Below are 16,487 nucleotides of genomic sequence, written 5' to 3'. Positions count from 1 at the left end.
AAGAAACTCATCCTGTTGCTACCCAAATCCCGCGCTACGGATTGGCCAGCTTGATTATTAGTTGTTTCTTTTTTTTATCCTCTTGTTTTTGGTGAGGCATTTCCACACACGTGACTGGCTGAGCTCGCGCACATGTTGGTATGTTGTTATTTTGACCGTAGACTAGTATCACACAAAGTAACCGTCGTTTTTGTATGCGAATGAAACTCATGCAAGTCACAATGCAAGTTTTTATTTTAGAGAATATGACAGTTATAGGAATTAGTTATATTTTTAACGTTTTAACTCATTCAGCGCTTGATCAACATTGACACACACACACACACACACACACACACACACACACACACACACACACACACACACACACACACACACACACACACACACACACACACACACACACACACGTATACATACATACATACAAAATAATATTTATTTTTTAAACTTACAATGCACACTTTTTATTTGCAATGTATCAATTTAATTGGAATGTGTCACCAATGAATAAATATTCTGTATTATATTCATCATAAGATCAGCAGAATAACTGAGATAATGGCAACATTCAATTATAATTCTTGTTACGACCCTCTGGTCTAGGGGAAAGTGGGGTAACATAAAGTTACTAAATAGTATAGACACTGGGTTTAAAGATGTAAACAAAAGATTTATTGGTACAACAAATGTATATCAAGCCCAAAATAGGTCAGGGACCTTAAACAAAATAATCTTTCGATCTTTCAACAGATCAACAGAAATACAATCGGTATGCCTAGCTCACCAGCTCCACAAAAACAGGAAAACAGGGTGGCCGCTCACCCCGACCAGCTACCTACAGGAACGAACAAAGCATGAATACATCTTACCCAAAACACAAGGCCTAATATGGCCACGATAGGACAAGGCTGATGAAACACAATAAGTGGCCAATGGCCACAGTGGCAACAGACCACAGACAGTTAACAAGGCTAAGCTAACAGGCTGGGATATAAGGTTGAATGAGGGCAGCATCAGAAAGACCACAGGTGGAACCAACAAGGCCTTAGAACAGCCATATTCGTACTCCTAAAGATAATGAATAGGGAGGGGAAAACAGCAACCCAATAAATACACATGAACGTAACACTGCTATCTCGTGGCTGGCAAGTACATGATCTGAATGTGCTTAGCACTTCGGTACTTCGATACACAAATGTAATATTCAGGCCATAATTAGAATCACCAAAAATGTAGTGACTCCATGAAGTGCTCAACAAGCACGTTGCTAAAAAAACAAACACACACACACACACACAACAACACATACACACACACACACAAACACAGCGCAAACCAGTGTAAGGAATAAATAAAAGAGCATTAAGTACACTAATTACAGATCAACTATAATAAAGGGATGAGGCTGTTTATTTTTGTTCCTTGGCTAAAGTCAAATGAGACAGGCAGGACATTGCTTGTCTAGAATTGAGTCACCTCTCTTGCTTGGCAGTGTAGTATTAATAGTTTCCATTGTTAAGGACTGTAAAGTTATCTGACACAAAGCATTGTATAGTTAAAGGAAAGGACTAAGGGGGAAGAACAAGGGGACCCAGGTAAAGCCATACCTTAAGGGGCTTTAGCACTATCACACTTTAACAGATCACCCAGCTGGGAGATTATTTTGATATAAATGCTGTTGGATAATCTATACTGCACTGTGTGTGTGTGTGTGTGTGTGTGTGTGTGTGTGTGTGTGTGTGTGTGTGTGTGTGTGTGTGTGTGTGTGTGTGTGTGTGTGTGTGTGTGTGTGTGCATGCTAGGTGGGGGTGGGGGGGTATTGCATGTTAGCGAATGACCACTATGTAACCTTTCTTTATGATTTCTGTCACACTTCTCTCGCCTGGAGGGGAAAAAAATAGAAGGATGGATCAAAGTACAAGGAGGTGAGGTGAGGCACCCTAAACCCTGCATGCTGTCAAGCCTACAGCCCTTGCAAAAACATAATTTACCTAAATCATCATCTCTTTTAAAATAACTGCTGCCCTAAAGTGCTTCTTGGAATAATTGGTCATTTTGAACAGACTGCTGTAGTTTAAAAGAAGCATGGTATTGTTTTGGTATTTTGAATCCCTAAAACCTAATGTCCTCTGTGAACATTTTCAATCTGGTGCATGTTCTATTAAGATAAAAGGACGAATATATTCATTGAGGTAAAAACTATTCTGAAAGCTGCTATAGTACTTTCTTTGAAAGTGTCATTGAATAATTATGTCAGAAGTGACATTTGTAGTTGTATGTCCCTGCACAAAAGACCCATTTTTTTGCAATACAAAAACAACGAATGGGTAGAAGACACAGTGCAAACATAGTGAAGGCCATAAACCGAGATCAGATTGATGATGATGAGTCTTCAAACAGGCTATCATTTTTTTAATATTTCACGATTATGCCAATGAAGTAGGAAGTTCCAACATTTCACTTAATATTGAAGGTAACATTTGGCAACTATTTCAAATAAAACAAGTATTAAAGAAGTTAATCAAGCTCTCGTAACTTTTTCCCAGTCTCTTGGGCATTTTTGCAACTGTACAGCCATTTGATAACCCTGGCGTTGCGCTCAATGACCGAAGTCCCCTGGTGAATCTTCTCCCCCAGCTCTTCCTCCAGTAGCCCGTCACTATTCCCGCTGTTCCTGGAGAAGCCACCGTCGGAGGTAGAGACACTGTCTCTTCGGATAGCCACTTCCTCTGAGTGCACTGAAAAGTTCTCCTTTCCCAAAGACTGGATCATCTCGCCATCCAGGCCGCAGTACTGGAAGAAACCATCAAAATCTGCAAAGTTTTTGGAATACCTGGAGCTGATGTCAGAGTGGGAGCGGCTGACCCCCTTGGATGACCTCTTCTTCACCTCGGCCAGTCTATTGTGAATGGGTTTGCTCAAAACACTGTTTGTACCCGCTTTGTCCGTAGCGTTGCTGTGTTGTTGCGCAATTTGTGTTAAAGATTTCCCAGATTGATTACCAACCGCACCTGAGACCCGTTCTGTTGTAATCCCCTCAGTTAATTCGTTCCCCTCTGATGTGCCATCTGTTGCTTCAAGTAAGTGGCAATTTCGATCCGCATTGCCACAAAGTAACCTGTTTCCCAGATTCTGTTTATTCCTCACACGGGTCGACGACCCATTCAGTAGGTCACATTTATGTCGGTAAAGTAATAAGGAATCCGGGCGTTTTTTAGAGCTGGATCGTCGAACCACGCTGTCCAGTTCTGGTGGACATACTGGCTCCTCAACCGCAGGATTTCCAGTCCGTCTTGAGCCTTTGGAGCGGTTTGAAGAACCATTACTGCTCACAGAGGCTGATCCAATGTGTATAACTGGCAGTTGTGTTGCGTTGACGACCTGTAGACTCTTAACATATATTGGTTTGCTTGCCGCTAGCCTTTCTACCGCACTCAATCCCCCTTTGCTCTCGCTCTCCAGTTCCATTTGTTTGCGAAGGAATTCCGGACCTTTCTGGTAAACCCTTGTGGTGTCCACCTCCTTACTGGCCTCCATAATGTCTTAATCAATGCGATCCAAAGTATCCCTGCTCCGATGGGAAAGGTGTGTTTTCTGTGTTCACCTCGAAAGATGTGTCAGCTCAGAATTCCACAACCAGCCTGTTCTCTGCCCAAACTCGTCTCTCGACAGAGAGCCCTTTCCTTGTTTTTTCTTTTTCTTTTTTCTATTGTACCACGCAGCACGCCGCTCCAGCCGTCCCACGCTGAGCGAGTTTTAACCAAACACAAGCCTGGGCAAAGTACACCTGATAAGATCTCAGGCAGGATTTGTTAAAGTTGACACAGTTTCTTTTCACTCTGGCGGTGGTCGCCCGCATAACACACAATTCTCTTTTTTTCCCAAGGAAAGTGAGAAAGTCTCTGACCTTCCCCTGCAGGTACAGATCAGGTCTTCCTCATAGCCACATAGCTTGGTTTACACTTTCAGTGGGTTGTCCCTAATAATTACATCTGCATTGGTTATTTGTATTGATGATGTTTGTCAACATTTTGCTTTGATTGGCTGTCTTAACCGGGGAAGGAAAATACAGCTGGGGATTGGACACAGATAAAGGTAATTTATCATCGATGGCTGTCTTTGTCAATACAAATAGCCCTGCAATGATTCACAAAGCATCATCAAATGTGTGGAAATAAAAGGCATCGCAATAAATCAATCGAAAGTAATTGGAAAGATATAGGAACACGGTCATATGGCCAATCAACCAGAGGACACCGTGGGATCGCTCTGTGAAAACCTGGAATCTCTGCCAAAAGGGGGCCAGGCACAGAGACGTAACCCTAACCCCAGGTTGAGGGTGATGCCTGGGGTAACTAACCCTAACCCCAGGTTGAGGGTGATGCCTGGGGTAACTAACCATAACCCCAGGTTGAGGGTGATGCCTGGGGTAACTAACCATAACCCCAGGTTGAGGGTGATGCCTGGGGTAACTAACCCTAACCCCAGGTTGAAGGTGATGCCTGGGGTAACTATCCCTAACCCCAGGTTGAGGGTGATGCCTGGGGTGACTAACCCTAACCCTAACCCCAGGGCTAGGGTTTCTCCATTCTCCTTTTTGGTTTGGTGATAAAGTCTGGGGACAATTTTAGCTAAAAATCTCAGAGGTGGGTGAGAGGTCACGAGATGGAGCCTTATTTTAGGATTTTTTAGTTGCTTCCTCTATTGCTAGAGCCCCAAAATGTATAATCATACTTTTCCTTGAATCAATCAGCCCGTTCACACATTGTGAGGACCTGTGCTGTTCCCCCACGGACCCGTACTTCGCAGTGTTCCTGCAGTTCATGTGTTTGGGGGAGTGGCCGTGGGAAGCGCACGTTCATGTGTTTGGGGGAGTGGCCTTGGGAAGCGCACGTTCATGTGTTAGGGGAGTGGCCTTGGGCAGCGCTCGTTCATGTGTTTGGGGGGAGTGGCCTTGGGCAACGCACGCTCATGTGTGTGGGGGAGTGGCCTTGGGCAGCGCATGTGTGACGGTCACAGGGTTGCCTTGTGGTGGTGGTGCTGCTTCTGGTGTGTTCTGTGTTGCAGGTTGCTGGTTGGTGGATTATCACCTAACGAGATGCAGCTCACCTGAGCAGGCTGGGCTCAGGAGCCTATAAAGCAGCCCCGATCAAGTGACTCTTTCTCTTCCTGGCCTGCAGCCCGATCCTTAGTTTCTGTTATGTTTGTTTGTTCACGGTATTCTTTAATAAATGTATTAAGCTCATCCAAGACCATGTGTGGCCTCCCCTTCAATGTTGCAACCGTTGAGCCAGGTTGTAACATATGGGGGCTCGTCCGACCAATTTGAGTTTTTCCACAATGGTAAAACTATTGTTAGTTTTGACTGGTTTTTGGGGAGGCCGGTAAGTCTTGATCTTTGTTTGGTGTTTCTATCAGTTAATTGGTGCACTATTGGTTAATATGTTTTGAAGCTCCTTTGTGGGTTTGTGGATCAGTAGTGCTTGGTTGGGGATTGAGCTTTTCATTGGGTAATCTGCTGAGGTTAGGCTAAACAGTTGATTGTCCAATCATTCAAATGATTGAATTTGAACTTCCCCTGTTAGGCTTCAGTTGCGTTTCCCCTTTGGGTTGCGTGAATTATTTTTGTTTCGTTTGTTTAATCCTTTTTGGTAGTGCTGTGGCAACGTGGTTAGTGTCAATTGTTTTTGGACAATTGTCTCGGGAGCACGTCCGAAGGATCTTGGGGGTTGTCTGCTTGCAGGTCGCCTTTCAAACCGGCTGGTTTACAGTGCATAAATACCCACCGCAAGCTGCATGAACACTAGGGTCAGGATTATTTAGTTTGGATAGGCAGTTAGTGGGGAAGTTCCAATTCTATTTGCATCCCAATAATCAACAGTCTTGTCATGGCTTCTGTCAGTAGTTTTGTTGAGTCTCCCACTGAGGCAATTTTGAATAGTTGCACAAAAGACCAACTTTTGAAGCTTGTGCAACATTATGGTGTTGACATTTGGGATAAAAAGTTAAAGGCGGAAATTAAAGGGGCATTGAGGGCTTCTTTAATTGAGAGTGGTGTGTTGCCAGCCACAGTACAAAGTGAGGCTGCGGTTGTGTCTGTTTCTCCTCCTGTAGGTCTAACATTTGAGCAGCAGAAGGAGCTGCTGCTGTTGACATTAAATGCGGAGATGGAGAAAGAACATCTAAAACATTCTTTGGAAAAGGAGAAAGAACATCTAAAACATTCTTTGGAAAAGGATAAATTAAATGCGGAGATGGAGAAAGAACATCTAAAACAGTCTTTGGAAAAGGATAAATTGGGGTTGCAACAGTACCGATTAGACCTTATTAAAGCAGGAATGATTGTGGGTAATGCTGAGGGTTCAGGATCGTCTGAAGAACCCGCTACAGCACAGGTAAAAGGGTTTGATGTGGTTCGTAATTTGCGTCTTATACCAAAGTTTGACGAGAAAGATCCAGACACGTTTTTTATCCTTTTTGAACGTGTAGCCGATATGAGAGGTTGGCCTGAAACTGACCGGGTTGTTATGTTACAATCAGTGTTCACTGGAGAAGCCCAGGAAGCTTATTCCGCTCTTAGTGAAGTGGAGTGTCAGACCTATTCCACTGTAAGGGATGCAGTTCTTAGAGCATACGAGTTGGTGCCAGAGGCTTATAGGCAACGCTTCAGGTCCTGGGAAAAGGCTGATAAACAGACCAACGTGGAATTTGCAAGAGAGTTGTCTAAACATTTCAATAGATGGTGTTCAGCAGTAGGGGTCATTACATTTAAAGATCTCTGTGATCTCATTGTTTTGGAACAGTTCAAAGATAGTCTTCCATCGGAAGTTGCCACTCATATTGATGAGCGTGGAGTGAAAACGGTTAATGAAGCAGCAATTCTGGCAGATAAATATATTATGGCTCGAAAAGGAAAGTTGGGGAGAAGCCGTATTCCAGATGTGCAGGCTAAGAACATTGGCCGCTCTGCTAAAATGTCGTGGTCGGAGTCTGCAAAGCCGAACCGTAGTTCACGTTCAGGTGGCTTTGATGATGTTTGTAATTACTGCCGTGAGCGAGGACACTGGAAAGCGGATTGCACCTGGCTGAAGAGCAGATTTAACCGAGGAGGCAATGCATTTCCTAAACCAGCTGCCTTAAGTGTTCCAATTAGGAACCTTCCAGTTGTTTCTGATAAAGTTCTTGAGGCAGTTAAAACTGGAAATGGGAATTTTTCTGGTTTTGGAGCATTTGTCTCTGATGGATTTGTATCTGTGTCTGGTGGTATGGATAAAGTGCCAGTAAAAATTCTACGAGATACAGGAGCAAAGGACTCGTTCATATTATCTTCTGTTGTGAAGTTTTCTCAGGACACTGACACAGGTGACTGTCTGCTAGTGCAGGGAATGGGCTTAGAGACTCTCAGTGTTCCTTTGCACAAAGTTAGTTTGGCTTGTGGCTTTGTGACTGGTGATGTCCACCTCGGGGTTCGTCCTGCTTTGCCACTTAGTGGAGTCCATGTTGTTCTTGGTAATGATTTAGCTGGCAATCATGGCTGGGTTGATGGTGCCCCACCTGATACATGTACTCCGTTGATGAATAACCCAGCTGATTGTAAGATTGAATTCCCTGAGGTATTTACCGCTTGTGCTGTGACACGAGCAATGGCGGCAAAAGATTCGTAACCTCAAGATTTTGCTGTTGACCATGAAGAACTGGACTGTGGGAGGGATTTGCATGTACCTGATTCTCTGTCTATCTCCCAGCAGGAACTTATCACTGAACAACAGGCGGATGCTTCGTTGAGTGAACTGTTTGATCAGGTGCGGCCTAGCGTTGAAGCTCGGAGTGCAGCTAGTGGGTACTTTCTGCAGAATGAGGTATTGGTCCGTAAGTGGGTCCCACAGGGCATGGATGGTGTTGGTGATCCAGTTTACCAAGTAGTAACACCAACTAAGTATCGAAATAAAGTGATGCAGTGTTCTCATGACCAGACTGGGCATCTGGGAGTTAAGAAAACGTACTGTCACATTCTGCGGTATTTCTTTTGGCCTCGTCTTAAGCGTGATGTGGCAGGGTATATCAAGAGCTGTCATACTTGTCAACTTACAGGTAAACCCAATCAGACAATTAAGCCTGCCCCACTCTCTCCAATCCCTGCAGTGGATAACCCATTTGAACACATAATAATTGACTGTGTTGGACCTTTGCCGAAGTCAAAATTTGGTTCAGAGTATTTGTTAACTGTCATGTGTCAGGTTACACGCTACCCTGCCGCCTATCCGTTGCGTACAATTACAGCCAAATCTGTAGTTAAGGCTTTAACTCAGTTCATCACAATATTCGGCATACCAAAGATTATTCAGAGCGATCAAGGGTCAAATTTTTCTTCAAATTTGTTTTCCCAAGTTCTAAAGCAACTTGAATGTCCCGAGAATGAATGTGAGGGTTCACATACTCCATCTGAAGTGAGCCCAGGGTTGTCTGCTGGTACAGTGATGCAATCAGGTTTTGGTGGGGGAGAGGAGGTGGCAGTTCCAGATGATTCTGTACTGCATGGTCGTCTGAAGAACTCTGAATGTCTAAAGAATATGGATGGCTTGTTGTCTCATTTGTCTGTTGAGAAGCGCTGATTGCAAGCTATCCAGGGTTATTTGGAGACACGCCGTCTAGGACAAATCTGATGGAGCACGATATTGACGTTAGCGACGCTAAGCCCATCCGGCAGAGATTTTACAGAGTCTCTGAAGAGAAGAGGAAAATATTGCACCGTGAAGTAAACTACATGTTGGACAATCAAATTGCAGTACCCTCCTCTTCCAGTTGGGCATCTCCATGCGTGTTAGTTGAGAAATCCGATAAATCACCTCGATGTTGCACCGATTTTCGTAAAGTGAATACAGTGACCAAGTCTGATTCCTTTCCACTGCCTCGGATGGAGGATTGTATTGACCAGGTTGGTGCAGCAAAGTTTGTAAGCAAATTTGATTTGTTAAAAGGGTACTGGCAGGTTCCCTTAACTCCAAGAGCTCGGGAAATATCTGCCTTTATTACACCGTCCGGCCTGTTCTCGTATACTTGTAGCCCTGTACAAAAACCACAAGTTACAGAGCATAAAAAATAATTAACAGTATAATAAAATGCTGTGTTTAATGTTCATAAATAAATAGAGTTCATAATAATAAAATGGGTTAAAATGTGTGCGGATTAAAAGCATAAATATAATACGTTTAATAAAACTATTTACAGTTAAAAGATAAATTAATATAAAGGTCTTTAAGTTTATCAAGGCTAAAATATTTGTGAATTCAGGATATAAAAGAGGGAGAAGCCGTGTTTATGTTTAACTTAACCTTTTACCTGTCACACGTAAATCATTTAATTTGTTTTGTCTTTGGTTGTATTAAAACTTCACAAGCCAATCCGAATAAAGTCTCAACGTGTAAAGGGCGGGACTAGTGCAGCAGGTTAGCGTGGGGAGTAGTGAGCACATGTAGAGAAAGAAACCTGACCGGACTGAGAGCTAAGAGGAGGCATCGTAGTGTGGGAAGCAGTTAAGTTTTATCGTGAGGTCGACTACTCGTGGTCCTGATTTAAACTTCTTTGTGACCTGCAAAAAGGAGCTGGACGTTGGAGAGAGGGGTTTTCCTGCTGTTTTCTGTGTTTTCTTCCTTGTGACTTCGCCACCGCCATTGCCCACGTGTGTGTTTGGATTGCCACCGCCATTGCCATTATCTTCGTGAGAATATCATCCCCCAATCCCTTTCTGCCCCTACTAATTACACCCTGGATTCGTGAGTACTGATTTACACATTGCACGTGCTTTTATTTTGAGCTCAAGCTGAGTGAAGCGGCCAGTACAGTTTTTAGGCCCCACCGCACACAAGCTTCAACTAACAGGCCTGCAACGGGTTAACCTAATTTAAAGTGTGTTGTTAATTTGATTGTGTGTGGTACATTGAGTTTGCATTGTTGTAAATTGGAGAATCCCGTGCATCTGATTTTATTTATTTTATTTGTTTATTTGTTTTCTTTTCCTAAAATACATTCGACTAGTATTTCATTTTGTGAATAAATATGTGATTGAATACTTTTACATTTAAAATACAGTTGTGGTGGTCATTTATTAAAATTATCCAACAGTAACATATGAATCAAAGTTGTAGTTTCCTACAACGAGCCCAGGCCCAGTCTTATTGTATTAACCACTCTAGATTTATTATTTAACTACATGGGACAAGGGTTACATAAATGGAGGCCCCGCTGGGATAATATTAAACTAAAATGAATTAGACAAGCAAAAGTAACATGACCCCACAACTTTAAGAGCATTTATTTAAAGTAATGTGCTAACAGTAACTAGAAGTAATTAAAGTAAAGTACAACAATGGCAGTCCTAGCAAACAGTCCATCACAACGTGAGCTAATTAACTGGTGCAAAGGAGAATCAATAGATTTAAAGCATGCCTTCCTGTTACATGGAGTGCCTGAAGGTGTTTCAAGAGAAGACATTGAAGAAACAGCAGGGACCATCAAAGCTTGGGGAAGAGTTAGAGTTAAGGGAAAAATGTTTCACCATCAACAGCAATCGCTGATGGTGTTATGTGAGTGTCGTGAAGAGATCGACCCCTCTAAAATCCCACCTGAGATAATGCCTATAAGTGGAGGAAGTAGTTGGAAAACTGTCTGCTACACAGAGCCTCAGCTTGATAACTTTGAAGAGAAGCTACTTACCTTTTTGCAGAGTGAAGGGAGAACCTTGGAGGACATCCAAGGTCTATGTTCCCCCACCAAAGAAAGTAAAAGCAACCCTGAAGACATCATCCGTGCAGTCGGTGATGTTATGAGCAGAACAAACAAACAACCTGACAGTCACCCATACAGACGTTTGCGGACATTCTCCGGGATCAGTCCCACTCCCACTGGAGAAGAGACCTTAGACAACTGGTTGGAGCAAGCAACACTCTTAGTAGAGGAAGTTGAGTGCTCGGACAAAGAGAAACGACGTCGGATACTGGAAAGTCTCAAAGGGCCCGCCTTTGAGATCATTCAAGCTGTGCGCATGACTCAACCTGATGCTAGCCCACGTGAGTACATAGAGGCTATAGAGAGCATTTTTGGTACAGTAGAGTCCTCAGAAGAACTATATCTGTCGTTCAGAGCCCTCCACCAACAGCCTGGTGAGCGTCTGTCTGAGTTCCTACGAAGAGTAGAGAGATCTCTTGTCAAAGTAGTACAAGGAGGTGGCTTACCTGTTAGCGCTGCCAACAGCACTCGTTTAGAGCAGCTTCTTAGAGGGTCCACCTCTGAACTCATGTTGTTACAGTTGAAAATTAGGGAGCGGAGTAGTAATCCCCCTACATTCTTGAACCTGTTAAGAGAAGTGATGGAAGAGGAAGGTCGCCAGTCAGCCAGACAAAGCCAAGTGTCACACCTGCGTCCTCAGCGTGTACGCACCGTCCAAGCTGAAAAGGAGAAAGAACCTGAATCAGTCTCTAGGAGTGAACTGCAAGCTCGGATTCAAGAATTGAGAGCGCAGTTAGAGCAGAGAAGCAACCCACAACCTCAGCCACCATCTGATGAGTCCTTTAACGGTCTTACAGAGAAACAAAAACAGAGAAATGAGTCACAGAGTGAACTGCAATCACTAAAGAAACAAGTGAAAGCACTAGAAAGTAAAATGAGTGTAATGGCAGTGAATTACACATCAGAACAAACACCCCAGCCACACCGATACAAAGCAGCTACGGGTTACAAGCCCGCTCATTCCAGAGTCTCCTCTCCCCGACAAGACAATGATGAGTTTTTCTGTTATCGGTGTGGGGAAAATGGCCACATAGCCACCAGATGTACTGCCCCTGAGAATCTTCAGAAAGTCATTAGAAAGCTCATACGCTTGGCGCGTGTTTCCCCTCTTTCCCACAAAGAGAACCCGCAGCCTGCAGCTGAAGAACACTTTGTAGCTAGAACCAATAAGGTTGAAGTCCCAGAGAACAACACTGACTTACCTGAAGGTCTTGTAGGTCCATCATTTATTCACACCATCAAAGTAAATGATGTAGTCTGCGATGCTCTCATCGACAGTGGGTCCAATGTGACTATCATCTTTGAAAGCTGGTATAACAAACACTTACTTGATGTCCCGATAAAACCCCTCTCTGGCCTTGGACTCTGGGGCCTTGCTGACACTGAGTATCCTTACAAAGGATATGTTGTTGTTGAGATGGAGTTTTCAGAAGAGATCACTGGTGTGACGGGACGAGTAGAAGTGCTCGCCTTGATTTGTCCTGAGCCAAGAAACCAACAACAAACCCCTGTGCTGGTTGGAACCAACACATATCTGTTCCGCCGCCTATGGGAACTGGCGAAGACAAAAGGTGACGAGAACACTGTGTACTCAATGAGAATACAGTCTGTTTATGCCCCTGTTAAAGCACAAGAGCAGTCAACAAAAAATGAAGTCTTGGGACAGATAAAGTGGGAAGGACCCGGTTCACTCTCCATTGCTCCAGGTGCAAAGTACTATGCAACGTGCAAAGTGGAAAGACAGAGTGCTCCGTCCAAGGATCTTGTACTGATCGATGCACCCACTGACCAGTTGCTCCCCAACAGTTTGCTGGTACAGCCTGGTGTGCTCTCAGACGCCAACATAGACAACAACAGTTTCACTGTCCTCATTCAAAATGAGTCCAAAAAGACAACTTCAATCCCAGTTGGGACCGTTGTTGCTGAGATGTATGCTGTGGACACAGCTACCCCAGTCAGGCCTTCCGACCTCACAGCTGAAACCATAGACCCAAGTCTCTTTAATTTCGGAGACTCTCCCATTCCCAAAGAGTGGAAGAGTCAGCTTCAGCAGAAGTTAGCTGAGAGGCGGAATGTTTTCTCACTCCATGAGTGGGAGGTTGGTCGTGCAAAGGGTGTTGAACACCACATACGCCTGCATGACCCCAGACCCTTCAGGGAAAGGTCAAGGAGACTAGCCCCTGCAGACATAGACGATGTGCGGCGGCACATACAACAACTGCTGGCAGCTGGAATTATCACAGAGTCCCGTAGCCCATACGCCTCACCGATCGTTGTAGTGCGCAAAAAGAATGGGAGTATAAGAATCTGTATTGACTACAGAACACTCAACAACCGCACCACACCAGACCAGTACACAATGCCACGCATTGACGACGCCTTGGATTCTCTCTCCGGCAGCCAATGGTTCTCAGTCTTAGATCTGCGCAGTGGCTATTACCAGATAGAGATGGCTCCGGAGGACAAAGAGAAGACGGCGTTCATTTGCCCTCTTGGTTTCTATCAATTTGAGCGCATGCCACAAGGAATCACAGGAGCGCCGGCAACGTTTCAGCGCTTAATGGAAAAAGCTGTTGGTGATATGCATCTTCTGGAAGCTCTCGTGTACTTGGATGATATCATCATTTTCGGCAAGACACTTGAAGAGCATGAGCAACGTCTTTTCAAGGTACTGGATCGACTAGAGGAGGTCGGATTGAAGGTTTCTATTGACAAATGTCAATTCTGCCAGCCTGAGGTTAGGTATGTGGGTCACATCGTTTCTGCTAATGGAATAGCTACTGATCCAGACAAAGTGGAAGTAGTCAAGCATTGGAAAGAGCCCACTCACCTGAAACCTCTGAAGTCCTTCCTCGGATTTTGCAGTTACTATCGAAGGTTCATTGCAAATTACTCTGCCATTGTCCGTCCTCTTTCTGAGCTCACCAAGGGTTATGCCCCCACTTGGAAAGACCCCAATTTCAAAAAGAGTGTCGACCCAAGCAAAGTCTATTTCAAGCCATCAGAGCTTTTCGGAGAACGGTGGACTCAGGCCTGCCAGGCCGCTTTTGAGCGTATCCGTGACTGTTTGATCAATGCCCCAGTGTTAGCATTCGCTGACCCCACTAAGACGTACATCTTACATGTGGACGCCAGTATGAATGGCCTAGGCGCTGTCCTGAACCAGGAATATCCTGAGGGCCTCCGACCAGTAGCTTTCGCCAGTCGGAAGCTTAAAGACTCAGAGCACAACTATCCAGTCCATCAATTGGAATTTCTGGCATTAAAATGGGCTGTCGTGGACAAGTTTCACGATTACTTGTATGGAGCTAAGTTTACTGTAAGAACTGACAACAACCCATTAACATATGTGTTGACCTCTGCCAAACTCAGTGCAGTCGGACATCGTTGGCTTGCTGCCCTTGCCACCTACGAGTTCACCATCCAATACCGACCTGGGAGGCAAAATATCGATGCTAACTTGTTGTCTCGACAATACTCTCCAGAGGAGGCTAAAGAGTGGACTAGTGTCCCACCTGCTGGCATCAAAGCCCTCTGCAAGCGAGCCTGCATCAGTGGAGAGGCTGATGTGCCCGACAGATTGGTGGACCAGTTGGGAGCTCCTGCTGCAGCTGTACCAGAAGCTTATGTGTTCCCAGTGAACCTTAGCATGAACGTGCTGGATCAGCTAAGTCCGAAAGATATCCAGGCATCACAAGACATGGACCCAACAATTGGGCCATTAAAGAAGGCACTGGAAAAGAATAAAGGGCTGACACGCTCAAAAAATGATTCACCTGAGACTGTGTTGCTCTTACGCGAAAGCCGAAAGTTGGAATTAAAGGATGGATTACTCTACAGAGTAAAAGAAAAAACATGCGGAAAACAGATCAAACAACTTGTCTTACCAGCCAGATACCGCCCAATGGTGTTAAGGTCTCTACATGATGAGTGCGGACACATGGGAATGGAACGCACTACCGAACTGATCAAAGACAGATTTTATTGGCCGCGAATGACAGCTGAGGTTGAGCAGTACATTCGAACCTGTGGTAGATGTATCTCCAGGAAGACACTCTCTCAGCATGCCTCGCCCTTGAATCAAATAACAAGTAATGGCCCTCTAGATTTAGTCTGCATTGACTTTTTGCAGATAGAGCCTGACTCTAGAGGTGTTGCTAATGTGTTAGTAGTGACAGACCATTATACACGTTACGCACAAGCATTTGCTACAAAAGATCAAAAGGCTATCACCGTTGCAAGAGTATTGTGGGAGAAGTATTTTGTGCACTACGGCCTACCTGCACGGATACACTCGGATCAAGGACGAGATTTTGAAAGTCGCCTGATCAAAGAACTCTTGTCCATGCTTGGGGTTCGGAAGTCAAGAACATCCCCCTATCACCCACAAGGGGACGCACAACCAGAAAGGTTCAATAGAACACTTTTAGCAATGCTTGGTACCCTGGACACTGTAAAGAAACAAAGTTGGAGTCAACATATCACCCACCTGGTACATGCATACAATTGCACCAAGAATGATTCCACAGGATACTCCCCTTATCATCTCATGTTTGGAAGGGAGGCAAGGTTACCCATTGACATCTGTTTTGGGATCTCGCCAAATGGTGAAAGTGAAACCTCTTACCAACAGTACGTCGCCAGGATGAGGAAAGAGTTACAAAAAGCCTACCAACTGGCATCTGACTCTGCTACAAAGAGTCATCTGAAAAACAAAGCTCGCTATGACCATCGTGTGAGAGATTCACCTTTGGAGAAAGGTGACAGAATTCTCATTCAGAATTTGGGTCTAAAAGGCAAGCATAAACTCCAAGATCGATGGAAATCAACACCATATGTTGTTGTGGAGAAGTTGCCTAATCTGCCTGTTTACAAGGTCAAACCAGAGCATGGTACAGGTGTGGTAAAAACTCTTCATCAAGACCACCTGTTGCCCATCGGGTACATGGTTAGGTTGTCTAACCAATCAGATGATACAAACTCTGCTCGGAGACCTGTAACAAGAGCTCAACTTACCCGGAAACATCTATCAACCAAGTCTGAAGAAAGTGACACAGAGTCCTCAGGCTCAGAGTTTGAAACTGTCCACAATCCTCCAGATTTTGATGTGGATGAGGTCAGGAAACGATTAAACATGATAAATCAACCTGTGGAGGATGAACAGAGTCAGAGTTCTGAAGAAAGTGAAAACTCTGAAGAGGAAAACTGTGAAGCTGCAGAAAATCAACAACTTACAGAAACAGAGTATGAGGAACCGCCTGAAGGTGCTGCACGTCCTCTGTCACACTCTTATGTCCAAGAGACATATACTGAATCTGCGGAAGATTTGCAAGATTCAGAAGAGGGAGCAAGCTCACCTCTGTTAAACAGAGCCAGACGTGATAAAGCTGCTAAAAGCGCTAGAAGTGAAAGTGAAAGGTCTTCTACAATCCGGAAATCCCTGAGAAAACCAAAGCCATCTATGAGATTCACTTATGAGAGACCTGGTCATCCATCTTGTGAACCAGTTACCATCATGCACCATGGCATGGTCATCCAACTCAAGTTAAACCCTCCAAACCAAGACAACGAATCAAGGAAAAAGTCCAAAACATCCAAAAGGTACATGGAGGAGGAGAACAAAAAACACCCTTCCAAGTTGAAGAGAGACAAAAGGTGTGATGAGGACATCTACACGTTCAGAAGAGGGAGGGTGTAGC

At 44.4% G+C, this 16,487-nt stretch overlaps 2 protein-coding genes across 2 annotated transcripts; one reads left to right on the top strand and one right to left on the bottom strand.

The window, feature by feature from the left end:
• Positions 1–464: 464 nt before the first annotated feature.
• fam110c (family with sequence similarity 110 member C) lies at positions 465–4,803 on the bottom strand. Its single transcript, XM_056581215.1, has one exon. It carries the CDS (start codon positions 3,538–3,540, stop codon positions 2,521–2,523), a length of 1,020 nt encoding a protein of 339 aa, XP_056437190.1. The 5' UTR covers positions 3,541–4,803; the 3' UTR covers positions 465–2,520.
• A 1,610-nt stretch (positions 4,804–6,413) lies between these two features.
• LOC130374637 (uncharacterized) lies at positions 6,414–16,487 on the top strand. The gene is made up of 2 exons (XM_056581565.1): positions 6,414–6,504; positions 8,508–16,487. Exon 2 carries the CDS (start codon positions 10,370–10,372, stop codon positions 16,484–16,486), a length of 6,117 nt encoding a protein of 2,038 aa, XP_056437540.1. The 5' UTR covers positions 6,414–6,504; positions 8,508–10,369; the 3' UTR covers position 16,487.

The sequence above is a fragment of the Gadus chalcogrammus genome, chromosome 21 (genome assembly GCF_026213295.1).
Source record: "Gadus chalcogrammus isolate NIFS_2021 chromosome 21, NIFS_Gcha_1.0, whole genome shotgun sequence".
Lineage (NCBI taxonomy): Eukaryota > Metazoa > Chordata > Actinopteri > Gadiformes > Gadidae > Gadus > Gadus chalcogrammus.
The sequence above is the reverse complement of the archived record's forward strand: the minus strand, read 5'-3'. Positions and strand labels throughout refer to the sequence as shown.